We start from the raw sequence: 21,014 nt of genomic DNA, 5'->3' as shown, positions 1-21,014 counted from the left end.
CACATGATCATAGTAATGCTATACATTCTGCTGCATAAGTGACAAGAACCCAACAATACAAGAAACGGACGCAGTGTTTTCTCATATCAAAATAGAGTGATTTATTTGAGACATTGAGTGTGAATTCATTGTTTAGTCTTGGAAACAGATGACCATATCCTAGACTGGGGTGGGAGAGAGATCGCTGTCAGTAACAGCACTTTATTCCACACTGGGCTTCTCAACATGCCAAGATGGCCACCAACCACAGCCCGATTCTCAGTCTGACACAGACAATATTGGCTCTCAGCAAAAAAACATCAACGCCCGATTATATATATATATAAAAATGATGTAAAATGCTGGCCTTCCTCTTTCAGCACAAAACCAAACAAAAGCTGAGCCTACCTTCTGAAAAAGTGCTCTAAAAATTAGCTTGACTGAAAGAATAGACCAGAAAAAAAGGCATTCTCAAAGTGGTGGCTTGTTAGTTTGAAAAGACTGTCACGTTAGACCACGATAAGTACAAGTAGACATACTGCACACAATTAAAGCTAAATCCATCATACAGCCAAGTCAAATAATAAGTCCAATCTGACCAATTAGATCAGGCGGTGGCAATGTCGGGACCTCAACCCAACTCAACCAATCACAGCTTAGAAGCTACAGCAGGACTTCCACTTGACCAATCAGAGCCTGGTTGATCAGTCAGCGTGTAACCTGGGTTTCCACCAGAACAATCACGCTGCCAAACAAAGGAGTACTGTAAGAAAAGCTCAGTAGATGACTAGTGATGACACTTTGCTACTAAAGCAACATTAAGACAACACAATACAAATGTTCACAGCATCCACTCCTTCTCAGTCAGCATGCTCTCTGTCTGTTCTGATTTCCATTTCAATGGTTGTCATTAGGGCTGAATACAGACAGGTCCTGTTTCACATCCCAGACCTGAGCCAGGGGTAACCCCGACAAAACAGGTAGAGCCTACAGAATGTAACATCCCATCTTTATCCCATTCATCATTACCCATGGTCCATGCAGTTACGTTGAGGCACAGATCTCCATGGCTTAAAGTGTAAAGAGCCATCAGTGAAATGACTACAGTCCACTTCAGCGCCACCTGACTTAACACACCAACCTGATACACACATATATGGCAGAATAAAATAACATACATGGTAACAAAAGAAACATCTATCTGACATGCATTAAATTGAATCAGGGTCTTGTAACTGAGTATCAGCAAAGAAAAGATGTGATAGCTCTAGCCAGTATTGAGCGTCTAGAAGATTACGTTAAAGTGTACTGAATATAAACATATATACACAGTATATAAAAGTCTGTGTATTTTTCTAATTTACATATCTTTACATTCATTAAATGTACATCCAGAAGGGAGAATATATGCTTATAACCCACGCTTTTTGCATATTTTCTTTTTAAAGTGAATTAAATGTCATTCAAACTTAGAGAAGTTAAACTTGGCAGTTTGGTGATTTTGGTTGACCTTGATGTTATTAAATGCGAGCACAGAACTACCTCATAGCGGCACCTTTTTTAATTCTGACTTTCAGAAGTCCGTTTGTGAAGAATCTGCAAGAAGTACTGTTTAAACAGGAACTATTCTCCACTGAGGACAATTTAAACATCACATAATTTGAGAATGCCAGTGCAGCAATAACAATGTCACTCTCATCATGTCTCCCATATTGTTTCTCAACTCAGGACACCATAGGGCTAACATGTGCTTAGATAAGTCCTAAAACACAACCTTTCTTTCACAATTTCATGTCAAACACACCCAAAACACCGGTCTGTCTCTCCTCACACCTCTTCCTGTACAAACCCTCTTCCTCATGATTCAGACCCTAGCCAGATAACAGCAGGGCCACTGGCCACGAGGCAGGTCATCATTTCACTTCCTCTTTAGGCACCTTTTAAAACATGGCTGAACAAAATAAATTGGATTTAGTCCAGTATGTTAATTAACCCAGGAAATGTTCTTTGTGGTCTTAAACAGGAGACACAAATCCACAAACTGAGGATTGCCTCTGCAATTAAGTAGGTTATGGTAGTTAAAAGGTCTCCTGTGTCCACCCTATGAGGATGTCCTCCATGTTGCCAGGCCTGCTTTGAGCTATGAGAGTGTTCGCTGATGGCAGGGTCCAACTTCAGTCACTGCCAGGATGCTATTTTCTGAGATCAAGAACACATACCTGGAGGGCAAAGATAACATGATTAATAATGCATATTATGCTTCGGATTATTTTGGTTCCTCTCCATGCACTTCTGAAAGCATTGGTCCTGAGACTAAAGCATTAGGGGCTTTGCTTTTATTCACTTTGGTTTAAAGGGATACTTTGGGATTTTGCAAATGAGGCAATTTATCTACTTCCCCAGTCAGATGAACTCGTAGATACCATTTTGATGTCTCTGCGTACAGTTTGAAGGAAGTTGCTAACTAGTGCTAGCGCAATTGCTAACTACCGTTAGCACAATGACTGGAAGTCTATGGGTATCTGCTAGAATGCTAGTAGATGCTCATAGACTTCCAGTAATTGCGCTAACGCTAGTTAGCATTGGCTCACGAAACTAACTTTAACTTCCTTCATACTGAACACAAAGACATAAAATGGTATCCACAAGTTAATCTGACTCTGGGGAAGTAGATAAAGAGCCTCATTGCCAAAATCCCGAAGTATCCCTTTAACATCCAGAAACATGTGATTGACAGTGCTTGCATAAATGAAAGAAAACAAATCATTACAAATGATACACAGCTTGAAACACAAATTATAATCCAATTCAACTAAAATATGACAACTTACTGATCCATCTGAAGCGCTAGCACCAACTTTGTCTCCTGTGCTGTTCCAGCACACCTCGAAAATCCCTCCGGTCCCCCTGTAGCTATGCACCAAGGCTCCAGTCTGCAACCACAACACAACCAACTCTGGTGAGGACTGCTAGATGGCCATAGTTGCCTGCTCGACCTTACAACATCACTGATCTCACTGTCTGGGTCATGCATTGGGGCCAGGGGTTTTCCATGACCAAGTAACTAACTGTTGTAAGCTGCTATAACCTGTTTTAAGCTGTTATAATCTCCTGGGTGACTCACCATGGTGTTCCAGATGTGGACACACTTGTCGAAGGAGCCGCTGGCCAGGTGCTTCCCGTCAGGGCTGAAGGCCACACTGTAGACGGGCTCCTGGTGTTTGGTCAGGGTGTGGATACACACACCTCGCTCCACGTCCCACAGACGCACAGTTGAGTCAAACGAGGCACTAAGGGGTACAACATAGCACAGGGTCAGTTCTCCATCTACTAACTGCCATCTACAACATGCAAAGACATACTGTAACTGAAATGCATGAAAACTTTGTTTAAGTTTATAACAACAAGCTATCATTGGTCTTTCCATACGAATGTTAATTTACAGGGTTTGACAGGCGATTTAACACCTTTATGACAAAGTAGCAGCCGGGTAGTTTTTCCAGCTTTAGATTGACAACACTTCATGGAAAGAAGGATATGAAATGTAAGAAACATGTCAATAAGTTTGCTTTGGTGCTCGACACAAATTCCATTTCAAAATGCTGATTCACAGAGCCAAAACAAGATGTGTGATTTTGTAGGATCAGTGAAATGGTGATGGTGTGAATATCTGTCACCACAAAAGGAGAGACACGGTTGAAAGCAAGTGTTAATGAAAAGAGAAGCAGACTTTCATTAACACTTTCTCATCAAAATGTTATTATTAGGTAGTGTAAGTCAACCTGGCTAGGTTGCAAATCTCACTTTACAACGACAAAGGAAAAGATGGAGATTAAAACTAAATTAAAAAAAGAAGTTCGGAAAGAACCAAATAAATCACAGGATCAGACAGGAGCTGTATCTCGGTGTACAATAGCCGCATTTACCTCAGATAACTATCAAGTTCCTCACAAGTCATAGCAGTAATGGCAGTTTTACATCAAGAATGAAATATAGGCCCATCCCAGGGGATGCCAGTAGAGGTTGTAAATACCTCTGCTATTTGAACTGTAACATTTACACATGCATTCATGTCTGGGTCATTGGCTTTATGTCCCTCAACCACTGACAGTTACTAGACCTGAGAGGATGTCTGGGACACTTTTTGACAAGAGACCCTTTCACTGTCACACACACTGCGCATTTTCAACTAATAAATCACAACGTTGTCCCAGAACAAGCTTAGGAGCTGTGTGTGTGTCCCACCTAGCCAGCATGATGTTGGAGTTGGGGTTGCTGGTGCCTGGGCCGGTGGGGCTCCACTTGATAGTGTAAATCTCTTTACTGTGGGCCTGGAGGTCATGGACACATGAGTCCTGCTTCATACTCCAGATCTGGGGAAGAGCACAGCACACTTTAAACTCACTATGTAATCATTACATCCTTATATTGACATATAGATCATGGCCATAGGAAAGAGGTGCAATTCATTGTGTGTCCATAATCTTGGCTGAAGTAGAAGCACTGGGCCTTACCTTTAAAGTCATGTCATCAGAGCAGGAGGCTAGTAGCATCCCTGATGGGTCCCACTTAATAGCGTTGACTTCATTCTGAAACACACATGGGCAGATATCATGTAGACTCGTAGAGGACCAACACAAGACATCCTGCTCTTCCTACCACTAGTCACAAAATAATCTTGTTTACTTTACAGAAGTACAAAAGTTGGGGAAAACACATTCAGTAGAGAAATCCTAAGTGTGACTATGTCCTCAGTAGTGTGAGACGTAGAGGTTAGAACACAGACGCTGTCTGTTTGTTTACCGTGTGGCCCTGGAAGGTCTTGAGCGGCCGGTCGCTGCCCAGTCGACACACGTGGATGCACATGTCTGTGCTGCAGGAGGCAAACGTTGTGTTGTTTTGCCAGTCCACGTCCAGGGCTGGAGCTGTGGGTAGGAGGCAACACACAGGGACAGGAGGGTTTGCAAAGGGTTAACTCACATCAGCCGGGAAGCTGAAGTCCTACATCTTTCTGTTCGGGACACAGGGGGCTTACCTGAGTGGAAGGGGAACTGCTGCTTGGCCTCTCCTGTGTGTGCGTCCCAAATGATTGTCGTCTGGAAAATGACAATAGATACATAGAAAATGCAGTACAAACTCTTGACAATTGGGCGGCAATGTTCCCTCTAAGCTGTGCACGTAGCTACCCCGGGACTGCTGCACAGAAGAAATATCAGCCTGCGCATAGAAGCATGAGATTGAACTTCACTAAACTTTCTTGAGTTTTCCCCGTTAGTTAACACTATCAATGTTTCCCTTTACTGTGGGAATTGTAATCGAATCAACTCAATAAGTGCCACTTTCAATGCAACGTACCGAAAGTGAGAGCTGCATGTAGCCACGTGTGCATATTTGTTCATATTCTTTGCTGGTTGGTGAGTTATTAGTCCAGTTATAGCTCATTTGTAGTCAGAAATGTGGGAGTTGTTGCTTTCTACAAGAGCACACAGCGTTAACATTTCTAGCCATCTTTGAAAAGCGAGTCAGGTAAAGAGCTTTTTTATATGTCTTAAAGGGGCAGTGTTGTATTTTGAGACAGGCTTAAATAAGCTAAGTAACCAATAGGCAGAGGGTAGCAGCATTTGTCTGATTCTCTGTAATAACGGTATGGGAATAATAATGCATTGTATTTTATAATGTGGTTTCTTGCATCAAACACAACAAAATGTTGTCACCTCCTTGTCTGAAGGACAAGTGGATAAACAGAAAATAATTCAGTCAGCATTGTTGAACTAATATTAATTGATTGCTACATGAGTGACATGATGCATTCAATCAAAAATACCTTATCTACACCAGCACTGAGGATACAGTTTCCTTTCTTGTTCCACTTCAGAGCAAATATGGGCCCTTTATGTTGGCCCAAGGTGCTCGCCAGATTACCTGTGAAAGACAATAGTTTAATATATCTGCACAGATAACAGTATGATTCAGAATGGGCATTGTTGTATAACTGAATTAAAAAGCTACAAAACTCAGCATACCATCTTTTGTCCATATCCTTGCAAATCCATCATAGGATCCGGTTGCTAAGAGTGTCCCATCGCTCTGTGGGGTAAAAGAGAACTGTTAGTTAACGGTCCTCAGTGTAGATGGCTTCTAATGTTCTGTTCCAGACCATTTCAGTCAAGTAAGAATAGATACAGTAGACGTGAATGGAATGGATCACTGAGAACTCACATTCCAGTCTAGTGAGGTGACGTCTTTGTTGCTGGGGACGTCCTGGCCTCCCTCCCTGATGCAGTGTCTGAGCACCAGCTGGGTGGAGCTGCTGTTACTGTTCTCAATAAGGTTCCAGATCCGAGCTGTCGAGTCTCCCGACCTGGACACAAACAGGTAGAATATAGAAGAAAAACTCAATACATAGTGTGTGTGCGGCAGTGTGTGTGTGTGTCGCTCTAGCCTCCCAAGTCCCAGAGAAGCTCAACCCAGCACTGACCCAGTCCCTCCCCCTGCCACTCAAAACAAAGAGATGAAAGATCACTTCTTCCTCTATGACAACAAGCAGTTTCAATATTATTTTACTGTAATAGAGAACTTAACCTTTGTAACGATACTCTTTTTATGTCTTCACTCCGGAAATTTAGAACAGAGCAGACCCTACTCGACGGGAGTATCGATGAACATGATTGTGGAAAATAAATGCTCAGTTTGTCGCGTGCAGCATCGCGGTACCACATACTGCTAGCAGCATTTTAGCCTCAGACGGTTACATGCTAGCTGTCTGTTTTATAAATGTGCGATGAGCATAAAAATTGGCAACTCGTTCTCATTCTGAGAAATAAGCATATTTTTATCCAGGTAGGCCACTTGATTTCAACATCTAAACAAAGTGAACAGGCTGTGTTGTTCAAACGTTTGGAGACGGCCAGGAGGGTGTATTCATAACAGTTCAACTGTTCTACAGTACCTTGTTAGCAGGCAAAAATATCCAAGTTGGCTAGACTTTAAATATTAGCTGGCTACTAATTAGCAGTGGGTTTGTGTCTGAAATATTGTTTAGGAGACCTGTGTTAGTTTTCATGGTTTTGGTTATATATTCATAGACTTGAAAGCCAGATCAGTGATTATTGCAAAAAAGCAGGTGAAACTATTTTGATAAAATAATTAGTCGGTTTTATGGCTTATATTTGGTCTAGGTATAATTTCACAAGCCCCAAATCTATTAGATTATTCCAGACTGTTTGAAATGCAGTGTATTGACTATTAATTGTGCAACAAAGCTTATTTTGAGAAAAAGTGAAAGCATCTTTTATATATACACCGTATAGATAGATATAGATATAGTTTTAGAGATATATAGATATATACACACACACTGCTCAAAAAAATAAAGGGAACACTAAAATAACATCCTCGATCTGAATGAATGAAATAATCTTATTAAACTTTTTTCTTTACATAGTTGAATGTGCTGACAACAAAATCACAAAAAGAAATCAATAGAAATCCAATTCATCAACCCATGGAGGTCTGGATTTGGAGTCACACTCAAAATTAAAGTGGAAAACCACACTACAGGCTGATCCAACTTTGATGTAATGTCCTTAAAACAAGTCAAAATGAGGCTCAGTAGTGTGTGTGGCCTCCACGTGCCTGTATGACCTCCTTACAATGCCTGGGCATGCTCCTGATGAGGTGGCAGATGGTCTCCTGAGGGATCTCCTCCCAGACCTGGACTAAAGCATCCGCCAACTCCTGGACAGTCTGTGGTGCAAGCATCAATGCCTTCCTCTTGCAGGAACTGCTGACACACTCCAGCCACATGAGGTCTAGCATTGTCTTGCATTAGAAGGAACCCAGGGCCAACCGCACCAGCATATGGTCTCACAAGGGGTCTGAGGAACTCATCTCGGTACCTAATGGCAGTCAGGCTACCTCTGGCGAGCACATGGAGGGCTGTGCGGCCCCCCAAAGAAATGCCACCCCACACCATGACTGACCCACCGCCAAACCGGTCATGCTGGAGGATGTTGCAGGCAGCAGAACGTTCTCCACGGCGTCTCCAGACTCTGTCACGTCTGTCCATGTGCTCATTATGAACCTGCTTTCATCTGTGAGGAGCACAGTGGCGAATTTGCCAATCTTGGTGTTCTCTGGCAAATGCCAAATGTCCTGCACGGTGTTGGGCTGTAAGCACAACCCCCACCTGTGGACGTCGGGCCCTCATACCACCCTCATGGAGTCTGTTTCTGACTGTTTGAGCAGACACATGCACATTTGTGGCCTGCTGGAGGTCATTTTGCAGGTCTCTGGCAGTGCTCATCCTGCTCCTCCTTGCACAACGGCGGAGGTAGCGGTCCTGCTGCTGGGTTGTTGCCCTCCTACGGCCTCCTCCACTTCTCCTGATGTACTGGCCTGTCTCCTGGTAGCGCCTCCATGCTCTGGACACTACGCTGACAGACACAGCAAACCTTCTTGCCACAGCTCGCATTGATGTGCCATCCTGGATGAGCTGCACTACCTGAGCCACTTGTGTGGGTTGTAGACTCCGTCTCATGCTACCACTAGAGTGAAAGCACCGCCAGCATTCAAAAGTGACCAAAACATCAGCCAGGAAGCATAGGAACTGAGAAGTGGTCTATGGTCACCACCTGCAGAACCAGTCCTTTATTGGGGGTGTCTTGCTAATTGCCTATAATTTCCACCTGTTGTCTATTCCATTTGCACAACAGCATGTGAAATTTATTGTCAATCAGTGTTGCTTCCTAAGTGGACAGTTTGATATATAGATATATAGATATATATATATACACACACACATACATATATATATATATATATACACACACACATACATACATATATATACATATACACACATACACACATACATACATACATACATACATACATACATACATACATACATACATACATACATACATACATACATACATACATACATACATACATACATACATACATACATACATACACACAAGATTTTGGACACCTACTAATTCAAGGGTTTTTCTTTTTTTACTATTTTCTACATTGTAGAATTATAGCAAAGACATCAAACATATGAAAAAAACACATATGGAATCATTTAGTAACCAAAAAAGTGTTAAAGAAATTAACATGTATTTTATATTTGAGACTCTTCAAAGTAGCCACCCTTTGCCTTGATGACAAGTTTGCACACTTCACATTCTCTCAACTGGCTTCATGAGGTAGTCACCTGGAATGCATTCAATTAACAGGTGTGCCTTGTAAAAGTTAATTTGTGGAATTTCTTTCCTTCTTAATGCGTTTGAGCCAATCTGTTGTGTTGTGACGAGTTAGGGGTGGTATAGAGAAGATAGCCCTATTTAGTAAAAGACCAAGTCCATATTATGGCAAGAAGAGCTCAAATAAGCAACAAAAACGACAGTCCATCATTACTTCAGGACATGAAGGTCAGTCAAACCGGAAAATGTCAAGAACTTTGAAAGTGTCTTAAAGTGCAGTCACAGAAAACATCAAGTGCTATGATGAAACTGGCTCTCATGAGGACTTCCACAGGAAAAGAAGACCCAGAGTAACCTCTGCTGCTAAGGATAAGTTAATTTGAGTTGAGTTAGCTGCACCTCAGATTGCAGCCCAAATAAACGTTTCAGAGTTCAAGTAACAGACATCAACATCAACTGTTCAGAGGAGACTGCGTGAATCAGGCCTTCATGGTCAAATTGCTGCAAATTAACCACTACTAAGGGACACCAATAAGAAGAAGAGACTTGCTTGGACCAAGAAACACGAGCAATGGACATTAAACCGGTGGAAATCTGTCCTTTGGTCTGATGAGTCCAAATTTCAGATTTTTGGTTCCAACCGTCGTGTCTTTGTGAGATGCAGAGTTGGTGAACGGATGACCTCCAGATGTGTGGTTTCGACCATGAAGCATGGAGGAGGAGGTGTGATGGTGTGGGGGTGCTTTGCTGGTGACACTGTCTGGTTCCCATCCCATCTGGTTCACGCTTAGTGGGACTATCATTTGTTTCTCAACAAGACAATTACCCAACACACCTCCAGGCTGTGTAAGGGCTATTTGACCAATAAGGAGTGTGACGAGTGCTGCATCAGATGACCTGGCCTCCACAATCACCCAACCTAAATCCAATTGAGATGGTTTGGGATGAGTTGGACCGCAGAGTGAAGGAAAAGCAGCCAACAAGTGATCAGCATATGTGGGAACTCCTTCAAGACTGTTAGAAAAGCATTCCAGGTGAAGTTGGTTGAGAGAATGCCAAGAGTGTGCAAAGCTGTCAAGGCAAAGGGTGGCTACTTTGAAGAATCTTACATATATTTATATTTTTTTAACACTTCAATGGTTACTACATGATTCCATATGTGTTATTTCATAGTTTTGATGTCTTCGCTATTATTCTACAATGTAGAAAATAAGGAAACATCCTTGAATGAGAAGGTGTTTCCAAACTTTTGATTGGTAATGTACAGTTGAAGTCGGAAGATTACATACACTTAGGTTGGAGTCATTAAAACTCGTTTTTCAACCACTCCACAAATTTCTTGTTAAATAAACTATAGTTTTGGCAAGTCGGTTAGGACATCTACTGTGTGCATGACAAGTCATTTTTCCAACAATTGTTTACAGACAGATTATTTCACTTATAATTCACTGTATCACAATTCCAGTGGGTCAGAAGTTTACATACACTAAGTTGACTGTGCCTTTCAACAGCTTGGAAAATTCCATAAAATGATGACATTGCTTTAGAAGCTTCTGATAAGCTAATTGACATAATTTGAGTCAATCGGGGGTGTACCTGTGGATGTAGTTCAAGGCCTACCTTCAAACTCAGTGCCTCTTTGCTTGACATCATGAGAAAATCTAAAGAAAATCAGCCAAGACCTCAGAAAAAACAATTGTAGACCTCCACAAGTCTGGTTCATCCTTCTGAGCAATTTCCAAAGCCTGAAGGTACCACGTTCATCTGTACAAACAATAGTACGCAAGTATAAACACCATGTGACCACGCAGCCGTCATACCGCTCAGGAAGGTGACACGTTCTGTCTCCTAGAGATGAACGTACTTTGGTTCGAAAAGTGCAAATCAATCCCAGAACAACAGCAAAGAACCTTGTGAAGTACAAAATGAAGTACAAAATGATCTACATCCACAGTAAAACGAGTCCTACATCGACATAACCTGAAAGGCCGCTCAGCAAGGAAGAAGCCACTACTCCAAAACCGCCATAAAAAAAAGCCCGACTACGGTTTGCAACTGCACATGGGGACAAAGATCGTACTTTTTGGAGAAATGTCCTCTGGTCTGATGAAACAAAAATAGAACTGTTTGGCCATAATGACCATCGTTATGTTTGGAGGAAAAAGGGGGAGGCTTGCAAGCCGAAGAACACCATCCCAACCGTGAAGCACGGGGGTGGCAGCATCATGTTGTGGGTGTGCTGTGCTGCAGGAGGGACTGGTGCACTTCACAAAATAGATGGCATCATGAGGTTGGAAAATTATGTGGATATATTGAAGCAACATCTCAAGACATCAGTCAGGAAGTTAAAAGCTTGGTGTGGGGGCTGTGCTTTGGCAAAGTGGGTGGGGTTATATCCTGCCTGTTTGGCCCTGTCCGGGGGTATCATCGGATGGGGCCACAGTGTCTTCTGATCCCTCCTGTCTCAGCCTCCAGTATTTATGCTGCAGTAGTTTATGTGTCGGGGGGCTAGGGTCAGTCTGTTACATCTGGAGTATTTCTCTTGTCTTATCCGGTGTCCTGTGTGAATTTAAATATACTCTCTCTAATTCTCTCTTTCTCTCTTTCTCTCGGAGGACCTGAGCCCTAGGACCATGCCTCAGGACTACCTGGCATGATGACTCCTTGCTGTCCCCAGTCCACCTGGCCATGCTGCTGCTCCAGTTTCAACTGTTCTGCCTGCGGCTATGGAACCCTGACCTGTTCACCGGACGTGCTTGTTGCACCCTCGACAACTACTATGATTATTATTATTTTGACCATGCTGGTCAATTATGAACATTTTAACATCTTGACCATGTTCTGTTATAATATCCACCCAGCACAGCCAGAAGAGGACTGGCCACCCCTCATAGCCTGGTTCCTCTCTAGGTTTCTTCCTAGGTTTTTGGCCTTTCTAGGGAGTTTTTCCTAGGGAGTTTTTCCTAGCCACCGTGCTTCTTTCACATGCATTGCTTGCTGTTTGGGGTTTTAGGCTGGGTTTCTGTACAGCACTTTGAGATATCAGCTGATGTACGAAGGGCTATATAAATAAATTTGATTTGATTTGAAAAGCTTGGTCGCAAATGGGTCTTCCAAATGGACAATGACCCCAAGCATACTTCCAAAGTTGTGGAAAATGGCTTAAGGACAACAAAGTCAAGGTATTGGAGTGGCCATCACAAAGCCCTGACCTCAATCCTATTGAACATTTGTGGGCAGAACTGAAAAAGCGTGTGTGAGCAAGGAGGCCTACAAACCTGACTCAGTTACACCAGCTCTGTCAGGAGGAATGAGCCAAAATTCACCCAATTTATTGTGGGAAGCTTGTGGAAGGCTACCCGAAATGTTTGACCCAGGTTAAACAATTTAAAGGCAATGCTACCAAATACTAATTGAGTGTATGTAAACTTCTGGAATGTGATGAAAGAAATAAAAGCTGAAATAACTCACTCTCTCTACTACTATTCTGACATTTCACATTCTTAAAATAAAGTGGTGATCCTAACTGACCTAAGACAGACAATTTTTACTATGATTAAATGTCAGGAATTGAGAAAAACTGAGTTTAAATGTATTTGGCTATGTAAACTTCCGACTTCAACTGTATATAGATAGTGAATCGCCAGTAAGTTAGAAGAAAAAAAAAGATAATATTTTTAGGCCATATCGCCCAGCCCTACACCCACCCCAGTGAGACTCACCCCGAGGCCAGCAGGTCGCTGACAGGGTTCCAGGCACAGATGAACACCTCTGACTCATGGCCTCGGAGGACCGTGGCCTTGCTGGCTGGGATCTCCACGTCCACATCCATCTCCATGGGCTCGCTGTGGTTATCTGTAATCAGATCAAACCCACACTCTGTTAGACACATACAACTCCCAGTACCTACTGTACTATTCAGAATATCACATGGAAATGGAACCATATTTTCAGTCTTTCTATTCCAGTGCCATATTCAGCTTCAAAAACAAACTTTCTGGACTGTTTCCATCTATTAAGTGTGTTTCTGACAAACATTTGAGATGTTTAACCTCTCACCTTTCAAAATCATAACCATTCAAGATCAAATCATTTGAATTAGGCTAGTTCTAAATCATTGTCTTCAAAAAGCAGAGAGTGAGATTTTTAAATAACCGTGTTATCTAAGATTTTCAATTACCGCATCAAACATACTTGTTGACCCAAAAGAAGCAGAGGGAGCAATCTGTGTAGGGTCAAAGCTCAGCTATTCGGGGAGATGAACTAAGAGCTAATCCAGTAATCATCTTCGTATCCTGCCAGCACTATTGATAAAATGTGTTTTTCTTCCAGACATGTTCTTGCTGCAGCGCAATCCAAAGGGGCTGCAGCATCCCTGTCTGTTCAGACAAGTGTGAAAGAAAAATTACATATTTACCTGATTTGTTTGATATTAGTAGTGTCATGACGTTGGCCTGTGGGTAAGGTTTATGACCCCCCCCCCCCCCCATAAATACCTTTCTCCCTTCCCCTCTCTGACCCTACTGAAGGACTTGAATAGCCTGTGTTAAATATAGAGAGTCTGGGAACATCAAACAAATGGGGAAAAGGAACCATATTTTGGTAATAAAACCAGTTGGAAATATGCTTGGGAACGTAATGAGTATGTATGTCAGTTCGGTTGTCATCTGAGACATTATGACTGATGACAGGACGACATAAACTGTACCTGGGAAAGTATACACCCTCTAGTTATCAGAGTCACATGGAATTGTTATGCAATTGAAATGTTTGATATTAAAATTGTTTGTTAGGAGATTAAATGTAATTTTAGCTTCCAAATGAGAGAATTTGGTTTTCATAAGGAAAGTGCCCTGCTTGATCAGTGGCCCACCCCTGTGAAGAGACAGGGGTTATAAACGATGAAACACATCCTTCCCCCTCTCCACTATATAAGCCTTTGACGAAAAGATAACCACGTGGTTCCAGTACGTGAGGTCTGCAGCCTCTACGTTAGAAGGACACACGTCAAGTACAGAACTAAGCCAACCTCGGCGTGAGCTTTGGTGGCGAATGGTATGAACTTTGAGTTTATTCACTACAGAAGTGATACTTCCTAGCCGTTGAGTTAGCAGCGGCCGCTGTAGACGTGGGCTAGGAAAGGACGGACGACGGATCCAGTCTAACAACTAACAGACGAAGAAGATACCACCACGTATCCAATTTACCACCAGAGACATTCTTCCGAGGACAGGAAGATCTGTTGGCCAACCCGGCCAGCATCTACGACCAATCTACCGAAGCGCAGCTCAGAGTAAATATTTATTGCATTTTCCTTTTCCAAATGGGCGGTAATTTAGAATGCATAAGATAATGTATTTACGATAGCATAGCTGCTGTTTCTTTATTCCTAAGTCTTCCCGCTCTTTCATTCAAGCCCAACCCCCTTTCCTTTGTGTAACCAGCCGTCATGTATGACATCATTTGTATTCGGTGTATTTGTAATTCTGTGTGATAAGTTTAGGTATTTAGTAAATAAATAATTAAACCCAATTTTGTATTGCTGATTCAATTTGTTAGCCAGGGTTCGTGAAGATAGCCAAGAATTTACAACTTTCATTATGAGACTGAAAATAAGATAAAGGTTAATATTGACGGCTATCGATGTAAAATATTACTAAGTATTTTAAGAGTTTATTCGGAAGATAACGCCTCTATAAACGTTCTTCCGTGGTGCCCCGACTTTCTAGTTAATTACATTTACATGATTCGCTTAATCAGGTAATATTAATTACAGAGAAAGGATTTTATAGGTTAGCATGTCATATCACTTAATCCGGCATTGCCAAAGACACGGCAGTAGTTAGCAATTAATACTTAACAAATAGGAGGATATTTCTGTCCTGTTAGTGTCTGTGTTTTTATGGACTCCACTCTAGTTCCCTGCAGCTAATCTGGGAGAATGGTCACCAGAGATGGCTTGAGCTGACAAATGAGTTAGACTGCATTACATAGACAAGAATGTGTTTTACTAGGGATAGCTTGGGAGTAGAACAATCCCTCATTGTCTCAAAATCATCCTTGCAACTGGGGAACAAAGCCAGGGTGGGGTTAAGACAACGACAGGATAAACCCAGAGTGGTTTATGATGCTCCTTGATCTGCATGAGGGGGGGTTGAACAGCCTCATTATTGCAATAATTAAATCGATATTAAATAAAGGTGATTGTTTGAAGAAATTACCCAATCTCTCTCAGTACTGAATTTCCATGGCACAAGTAATCATTATTTACAGTAAGATAGTCTTTCCTGATGTTCTGCCACCCACCCACACATTAGACTAACTCCAGTGGGATCGGCTGACAAACATCCACAAAATCCGCTTCTCCCTAGTCTAATGCGTCACCTGACCCACACCTCTCTGGTTTCACTGGCTGAACTCTACAAGCATCTGAACAGTTAGGGAGGCACAATAAAAGGTAAATGCAGCCAGGGTCAAATTCACCAACACTCAATGCCATGTCACTAATGACCTCACATTTGGTGAAAACCACACTGTACTGAAGTAACCCCCCCACACACACACACACTTAAAGCTGTACTAACACTGTGCTCAAATAAACCAATGTGATGTTGATCATGCTTGGGTTTGCTGGTTTATGGAGATTCAGCTGTCTCACATAGTAAGTATCGAGATAATGTAGGAAAAATATAATTTGCTAAGTTACGACATGAAAATACCAGCTAGCAACAGGTAAATGGCTCAAAGAGGAAGTAATTCTTACAGATGGTGTGTGTTCCGTTTTCCTCCCCGTTCACGGTGGCCTCTCCGTTCTTTGTTGCGTTAAGTTGGTTGCTAGCGGCAACAACTGCCATGGTGCAGGCCGCCTGTTGCTGGGCTAGCTTGTCGCGGAAGGCCTGCTGCCGCGTCTGTACCACGTCCGGCATAACCGCGTCGATGAGTGACAGAGACTCGATGGGCCGCCCATCAAACACTGTGCCATCCTGCCAACATAACGCCAAACATGACATGGTTACACTATATTTAATTAAAGGGGGGATTTAATTTGTTTTCATTTACCAAGTACAATAGTGTATTGATTTTTGTATTGTTAACTATTTATGATTTTGATCAATTTTCTTCACTATATTAGTGAAGGCAGTCTTATATAACCCCATTGATTTATATGGAGAGTGTGTGTTTGTTCTGACAGTGGTAGTCCAAGGTTGTATTCTCTAGGCACCAAATAATAGAAAACAGATTGAAACAGGGAGGAACTATGTGGACTTTTACAATAATTTTTTTTTTTTTAAATGTGTTCTGTTGCAAAACATTTTGCTACGGTGTGCACTAATGAATGTGTCCCAAGGCAGCAGCCTGGACTGGAGCAGCTGGCCTCACCTCATTGATGCTGATCTCTGCCTCCACATACTGGAGGCCTTTCTGCAGGATGGAGATGAGGGCAGCAGGGGGCACTAGTGTTCCATTGATGTTGGACTGGCTGATGTGGCTCTCGATTCCAAAGGTGAATGCTGAGTGGGAGAAACCTGGAAACGAACACACAGAGAACACAGTCAGTACAATGACAACACCAGAGACCCTGCAACACAAACCTCTCACTCCTCTACAAACATATCTACACTTTTTATGTCAATGTTATGCCATCAAAAAAATACAAGTGAACGCAGACAGCGGAGCGAGTCAATTATCCGTACCAAGTATACTTTTTCAGTGCAATACATTTTGAAATGCCAGAGCTATCATGTGTTTCACCAATGACGGGCTTCAAAGAAAGCCCCAACAAAAGAGTAATAAAATACAGCGTCTAGGAACTCAATAATTCATTCAACCTGTGAAATATAGGTTAGCATGAATGGCATGAGAGACAGACACCGACATTCAAGCAGACAGACAGACAGACAGTGTGTTCCAGGATGTTTGGAAGTCATACATACCTGACTCCTGAAGATATCTGTAGACCAAGAAGTTCACTTCATCACTGGTTATACTCATCTTAGCCCACCTCGATGGAGGAGGTACTGTATCTTAGCCCACCTCGATGGAGGAGGTACTGTATGTTGTAAAGATGGACTCAGTCTAGGGAAGAGAGAGGAAGACATTGAGTTTTAGATTCATTACACAGCTAGCTACATCATTTCAGAAGACAACAAGCTTCCCAACGAGTGGGACAATGTAGGTTACCGTATATCTTGGTAGGTCCCCAATCATCATAACCAAATGACTTGACAGCTACCTTGTCCTCACATACAGAGATAAAGCAAGAACATAAATGTGTCTCTGTCCATGGTTAGAAGTGCACAAACACACAAAGAAAAACCCAACTAACTCCCTCCATTAGTGTGGGCCCCTGTTCGCCCATTGGCTGCACTTTTCGACCCACTGAGAATAGCAATGACCGGGTCACTTAGCCAGTGAATCCATCTCCACTACACAGGCCAAGTATTCCCCCGTCTCTCTACTGTGACACGACTGCGGCGTCCAATTCCATTAGTGACCTGGCCACTGATCTAGATGGATAGAAGCCTAATAAAGCATTACAGGGCATTGAATGCCTACTGCCGTTATCTAGTAAACCATAGAGAGATTAGCACACGGCGTAAGGATAATTACTGGTAAAGTTGGGGGACTTTCACATCATTATTTACATTTAAGTCATTTAGCAGACGCTCTTATCCAGAGCGACTTACAATTATTATATTATCTCTTTCTCAGATAACATTTTATTGGCGCCGACGTGAAGATTTCAACTTGGTATTCTTTCAAAACTACTGGGAGCTGAAGAAAAACAACAAAAGCGGAACCCTTTAGAATCACAGCAATTGAGTTATTGTTCCCACTGATGAGCTAGCCTTCAGGCTAATGAGCGCTTCGCTACAATGGAATGATTCATCATTTTCCAACAATATATTAATGAATTGGCAGTACACAGTATATTATGCATAATAGGGAAGGAAATACAAAAGGTGAGAGACTGGAACTATTCTGAAACTGTAGGTTCAACCAGGTAAACATTATTTTGTATCAAAGCCCGTGTATCGTTTTAAGAGTTGAGCTGAATCTCAAACTGAAGGCAAAGCAGACAACAAATATTTGATATACCACACATAATGCAGTCAATACCATGTAGACAACCATACATTGTAAAATGGTTCCTATTCACATTGGCAGCGCCAATCATATTCAACATTTGACCAAAGATTGAAAAACTTGAACCTCTGTACCTCTTCAAAAACTGCCAGTTATCCATCATAAACCTTTAACACCCCCACTAAAACAGTTAAGACTTCCTCAGAGATGAACAATACATTTGAACTTGATCCTAAACCTATCATTTAGAATGCTGAATCATGGCCATTGTTATATTTTGTGCTTTCAGTCTGACCTGAGGGGTAGAACTGGACAAGAGGGACAAGCTTCTTACCAGACCACATACAGAGTAGAGCCAGTCAGTAAGAAATGCAGGCCTCTAACCTCCATACCACACCACTCACAGAGCTCAACTCACTCCCAAGAGTCACCCTTTGGTAGCATAGCAACAAGCAGGAACCAGCAGCAAAATACACAGAGAATAGTGTTGTCCCAATTTACCAGTGGGCCCTGTGCCAGTTGGGTCGAACATGTTACCCAACATGAATAACACACGTCTTTCACCTTGGGATATTCTTTCACATGGACTCTCTGGCTTTATTGCACCGCACAGCAGACATGCAGCGCTCAAATGAAATAACCCCCAATATTGGCTAAGTGTGAATGTTCACATTAATTTTCCTCCCAAAAAAAGAGATGGTGCTATGATTTGGAGCTGGTGTGAGAATCAATCTCACACTGAGACACATTCTCCTTATGGCGTTCCATGAATACATAATCATACCACATGTTATTGAATGAGAACCATTGCTTAACTTACAGTATCATAAAACCCAAAATGCAATACATTTAAATATGATCAATAACGTATTATACATTTTTTTAAGTACAACATAAACACCAATGCTGGAACAAGTCCCATTTTCCCTAGCGTTCTAGCTAAGCTAAGCCTTTGTGTGATAGTCTGGGTGGCCTGCAGAGCTCAATGCCAACCCACTAAACTGCTTCTCTTTGGGCTAATTAGATAACAAGCAGGGTCTGGCTAGAAGGGAAGGCATATCTGTATCAAAGCTGCGAGACGCTGCTCCCATGGCCACCACCCCCACAACAACTGGAAACATAATTATACTGAACAAAATATAAAAACACAACATGCAACAATTTCAAAAATGTTTACCGAGTTAAAGTTCATAGAAATAAATCAGTCAATTTAAATAAATTAATCAGGCCCTAATCTATACATTTCACATGACTGGGCAGGGACGCAGCCATGGGTGGGCCTGGGAGGGCATACGACCCACCCACTGGGGAGCCAGGCCCAGCCAATCAGAATGAGTTTTTCCCCACAAAAGGGCTTTATTACAGACAGAAATACTTCTCAGCATCCCCCATCCCCCTCCTCAGACAATCCTGAAGTTGAAAAAGCCGGATGTGAAGGTCCTGGGCTGGTGTGGTTACTCGTGGTCTGCGATTGTGAAACCAGTTGGATGTACTGCCAAATTCTCTAAAACAACGTTGGAGGTGGCTTACGGTAGAGAAATTAACATAAAATTATGTTGGGACAGTCCTCCAGTCAACATGCCAATTGCACACCCCCTCAAAACTTGAGACATCTGCACATCTTAGAGTGGCCTTTTATTGTCCCCAGCACACCTGTGTAATGATCATGCTGTTTAATCAGCTTCTTGATATGCCACACCTGTCAGGTGGATGGATTATCTTGGCAAAGGAGAAATGCTCCTAACAGGGATGTAAACAAATTTGTGCACAACATTTTAGAGAAATAAGCTTTTTGTGCGCATGTGAAAATGTTATCCGTTGGGTATCATAATTCTATGTAAACTGACTTGAGTATCAGCTATGATACAGTATCATTGGAAGAACATATCTGCCACCCTAATGTACATCTTTCGGTACACAATCTACGAAGGCAATTCCAAAGTAACAGAACGAGACTGCAATTTTTCACTTTAAAAGAATACCTAACAAAAGCCATTGATTGCAAAGTTAAACAAACCATACAACTCTATGCAAAGGGACAATTTCCTTACCTTTTACAAAAACACATTTACTCAAGAACGGTGCAGATGCAAAGTTAGGTAACAGAATGACGGTAAAATCTTCCTCTGTTTTTTATGTGACCATGTTTTCCAAAAACTCTTAAATATCTATTTCTGCAGAAAGAATGGGGTGTCCGCTATGATGACACCTTGAGTTTGAAAAAAATAGATTTTGGTTATTGAACTACAGTAAGTGAAGTGGATGAAAACCCAGTAAGAGGGATGGTAACAGAATGACATGGGTCACTGATCTGTACTATACAGAAATGCATATATATGAATGTTATTCTCTTCATGGGGATGTATCCTTAATAGGTACACAAAGGTAGAAGATTTTAATATCCTCCTTTGCATTTTGGGGTATAATTCTACACTCTGGCTATTATTATTATTAGGATACCTGGGGTGGCAGGTAGCCTAGTGGTTGGGCCATTAACCGAAAGGTTGCTGGATCAAATCCCCGAGCTGACAAGGTAAAAATCTATCATTCTGCCTCTGAACAAGGCAGTTTACCCACTGTTCCCCAGTAGGCCATCATTGTAAATAAGAATTTGTTCTTTACTTACTTGCCTAGTTAAATAAAGGTGAAATAAAAATGAACTCAGTCTCAAGCAATCTCTTTGGAGAACATTGGAAAGCAATCTTGATTGGTGGGATGTAGGGTTCTATGATGAGC

The 21,014-nt window shown here is 42.0% G+C and overlaps 1 protein-coding gene across 1 annotated transcript in view; it reads right to left on the bottom strand.

Annotated features, from left to right (window-relative positions):
* Positions 1-76: 76 nt before the first annotated feature.
* Positions 77-21,014, bottom strand: part of LOC106582098 (F-box-like/WD repeat-containing protein TBL1X) — a 37,497-nt gene continuing 16,559 nt past the window's right edge. The window contains exons 2-15 of the mRNA XM_014164841.3: positions 17,126-17,267; positions 16,572-16,717; positions 15,955-16,174; positions 12,914-13,046; positions 6,199-6,340; positions 6,003-6,066; positions 5,804-5,901; positions 5,015-5,075; positions 4,783-4,904; positions 4,494-4,568; positions 4,225-4,352; positions 3,104-3,269; positions 2,811-2,912; positions 77-2,198 (exon numbers count right to left, since the gene is read on the bottom strand). Coding sequence (XP_014020316.1) covers positions 2,172-2,198; positions 2,811-2,912; positions 3,104-3,269; positions 4,225-4,352; positions 4,494-4,568; positions 4,783-4,904; positions 5,015-5,075; positions 5,804-5,901; positions 6,003-6,066; positions 6,199-6,340; positions 12,914-13,046; positions 15,955-16,174; positions 16,572-16,717; positions 17,126-17,183 — 1,542 coding nt within the window. The 5' untranslated portion in view covers positions 17,184-17,267 and the 3' untranslated portion in view covers positions 77-2,171. The remainder of the gene's footprint in view (positions 2,199-2,810; positions 2,913-3,103; positions 3,270-4,224; positions 4,353-4,493; positions 4,569-4,782; positions 4,905-5,014; positions 5,076-5,803; positions 5,902-6,002; positions 6,067-6,198; positions 6,341-12,913; positions 13,047-15,954; positions 16,175-16,571; positions 16,718-17,125; positions 17,268-21,014) is intronic.

The sequence above is a fragment of the Salmo salar genome, chromosome 21, assembly GCF_965601325.2.
Source record: "Salmo salar chromosome 21, fSalSal1, whole genome shotgun sequence".
NCBI lineage: Eukaryota > Metazoa > Chordata > Actinopteri > Salmoniformes > Salmonidae > Salmo > Salmo salar.
The sequence above is the reverse complement of the archived record's forward strand: the minus strand, read 5'-3'. Positions and strand labels throughout refer to the sequence as shown.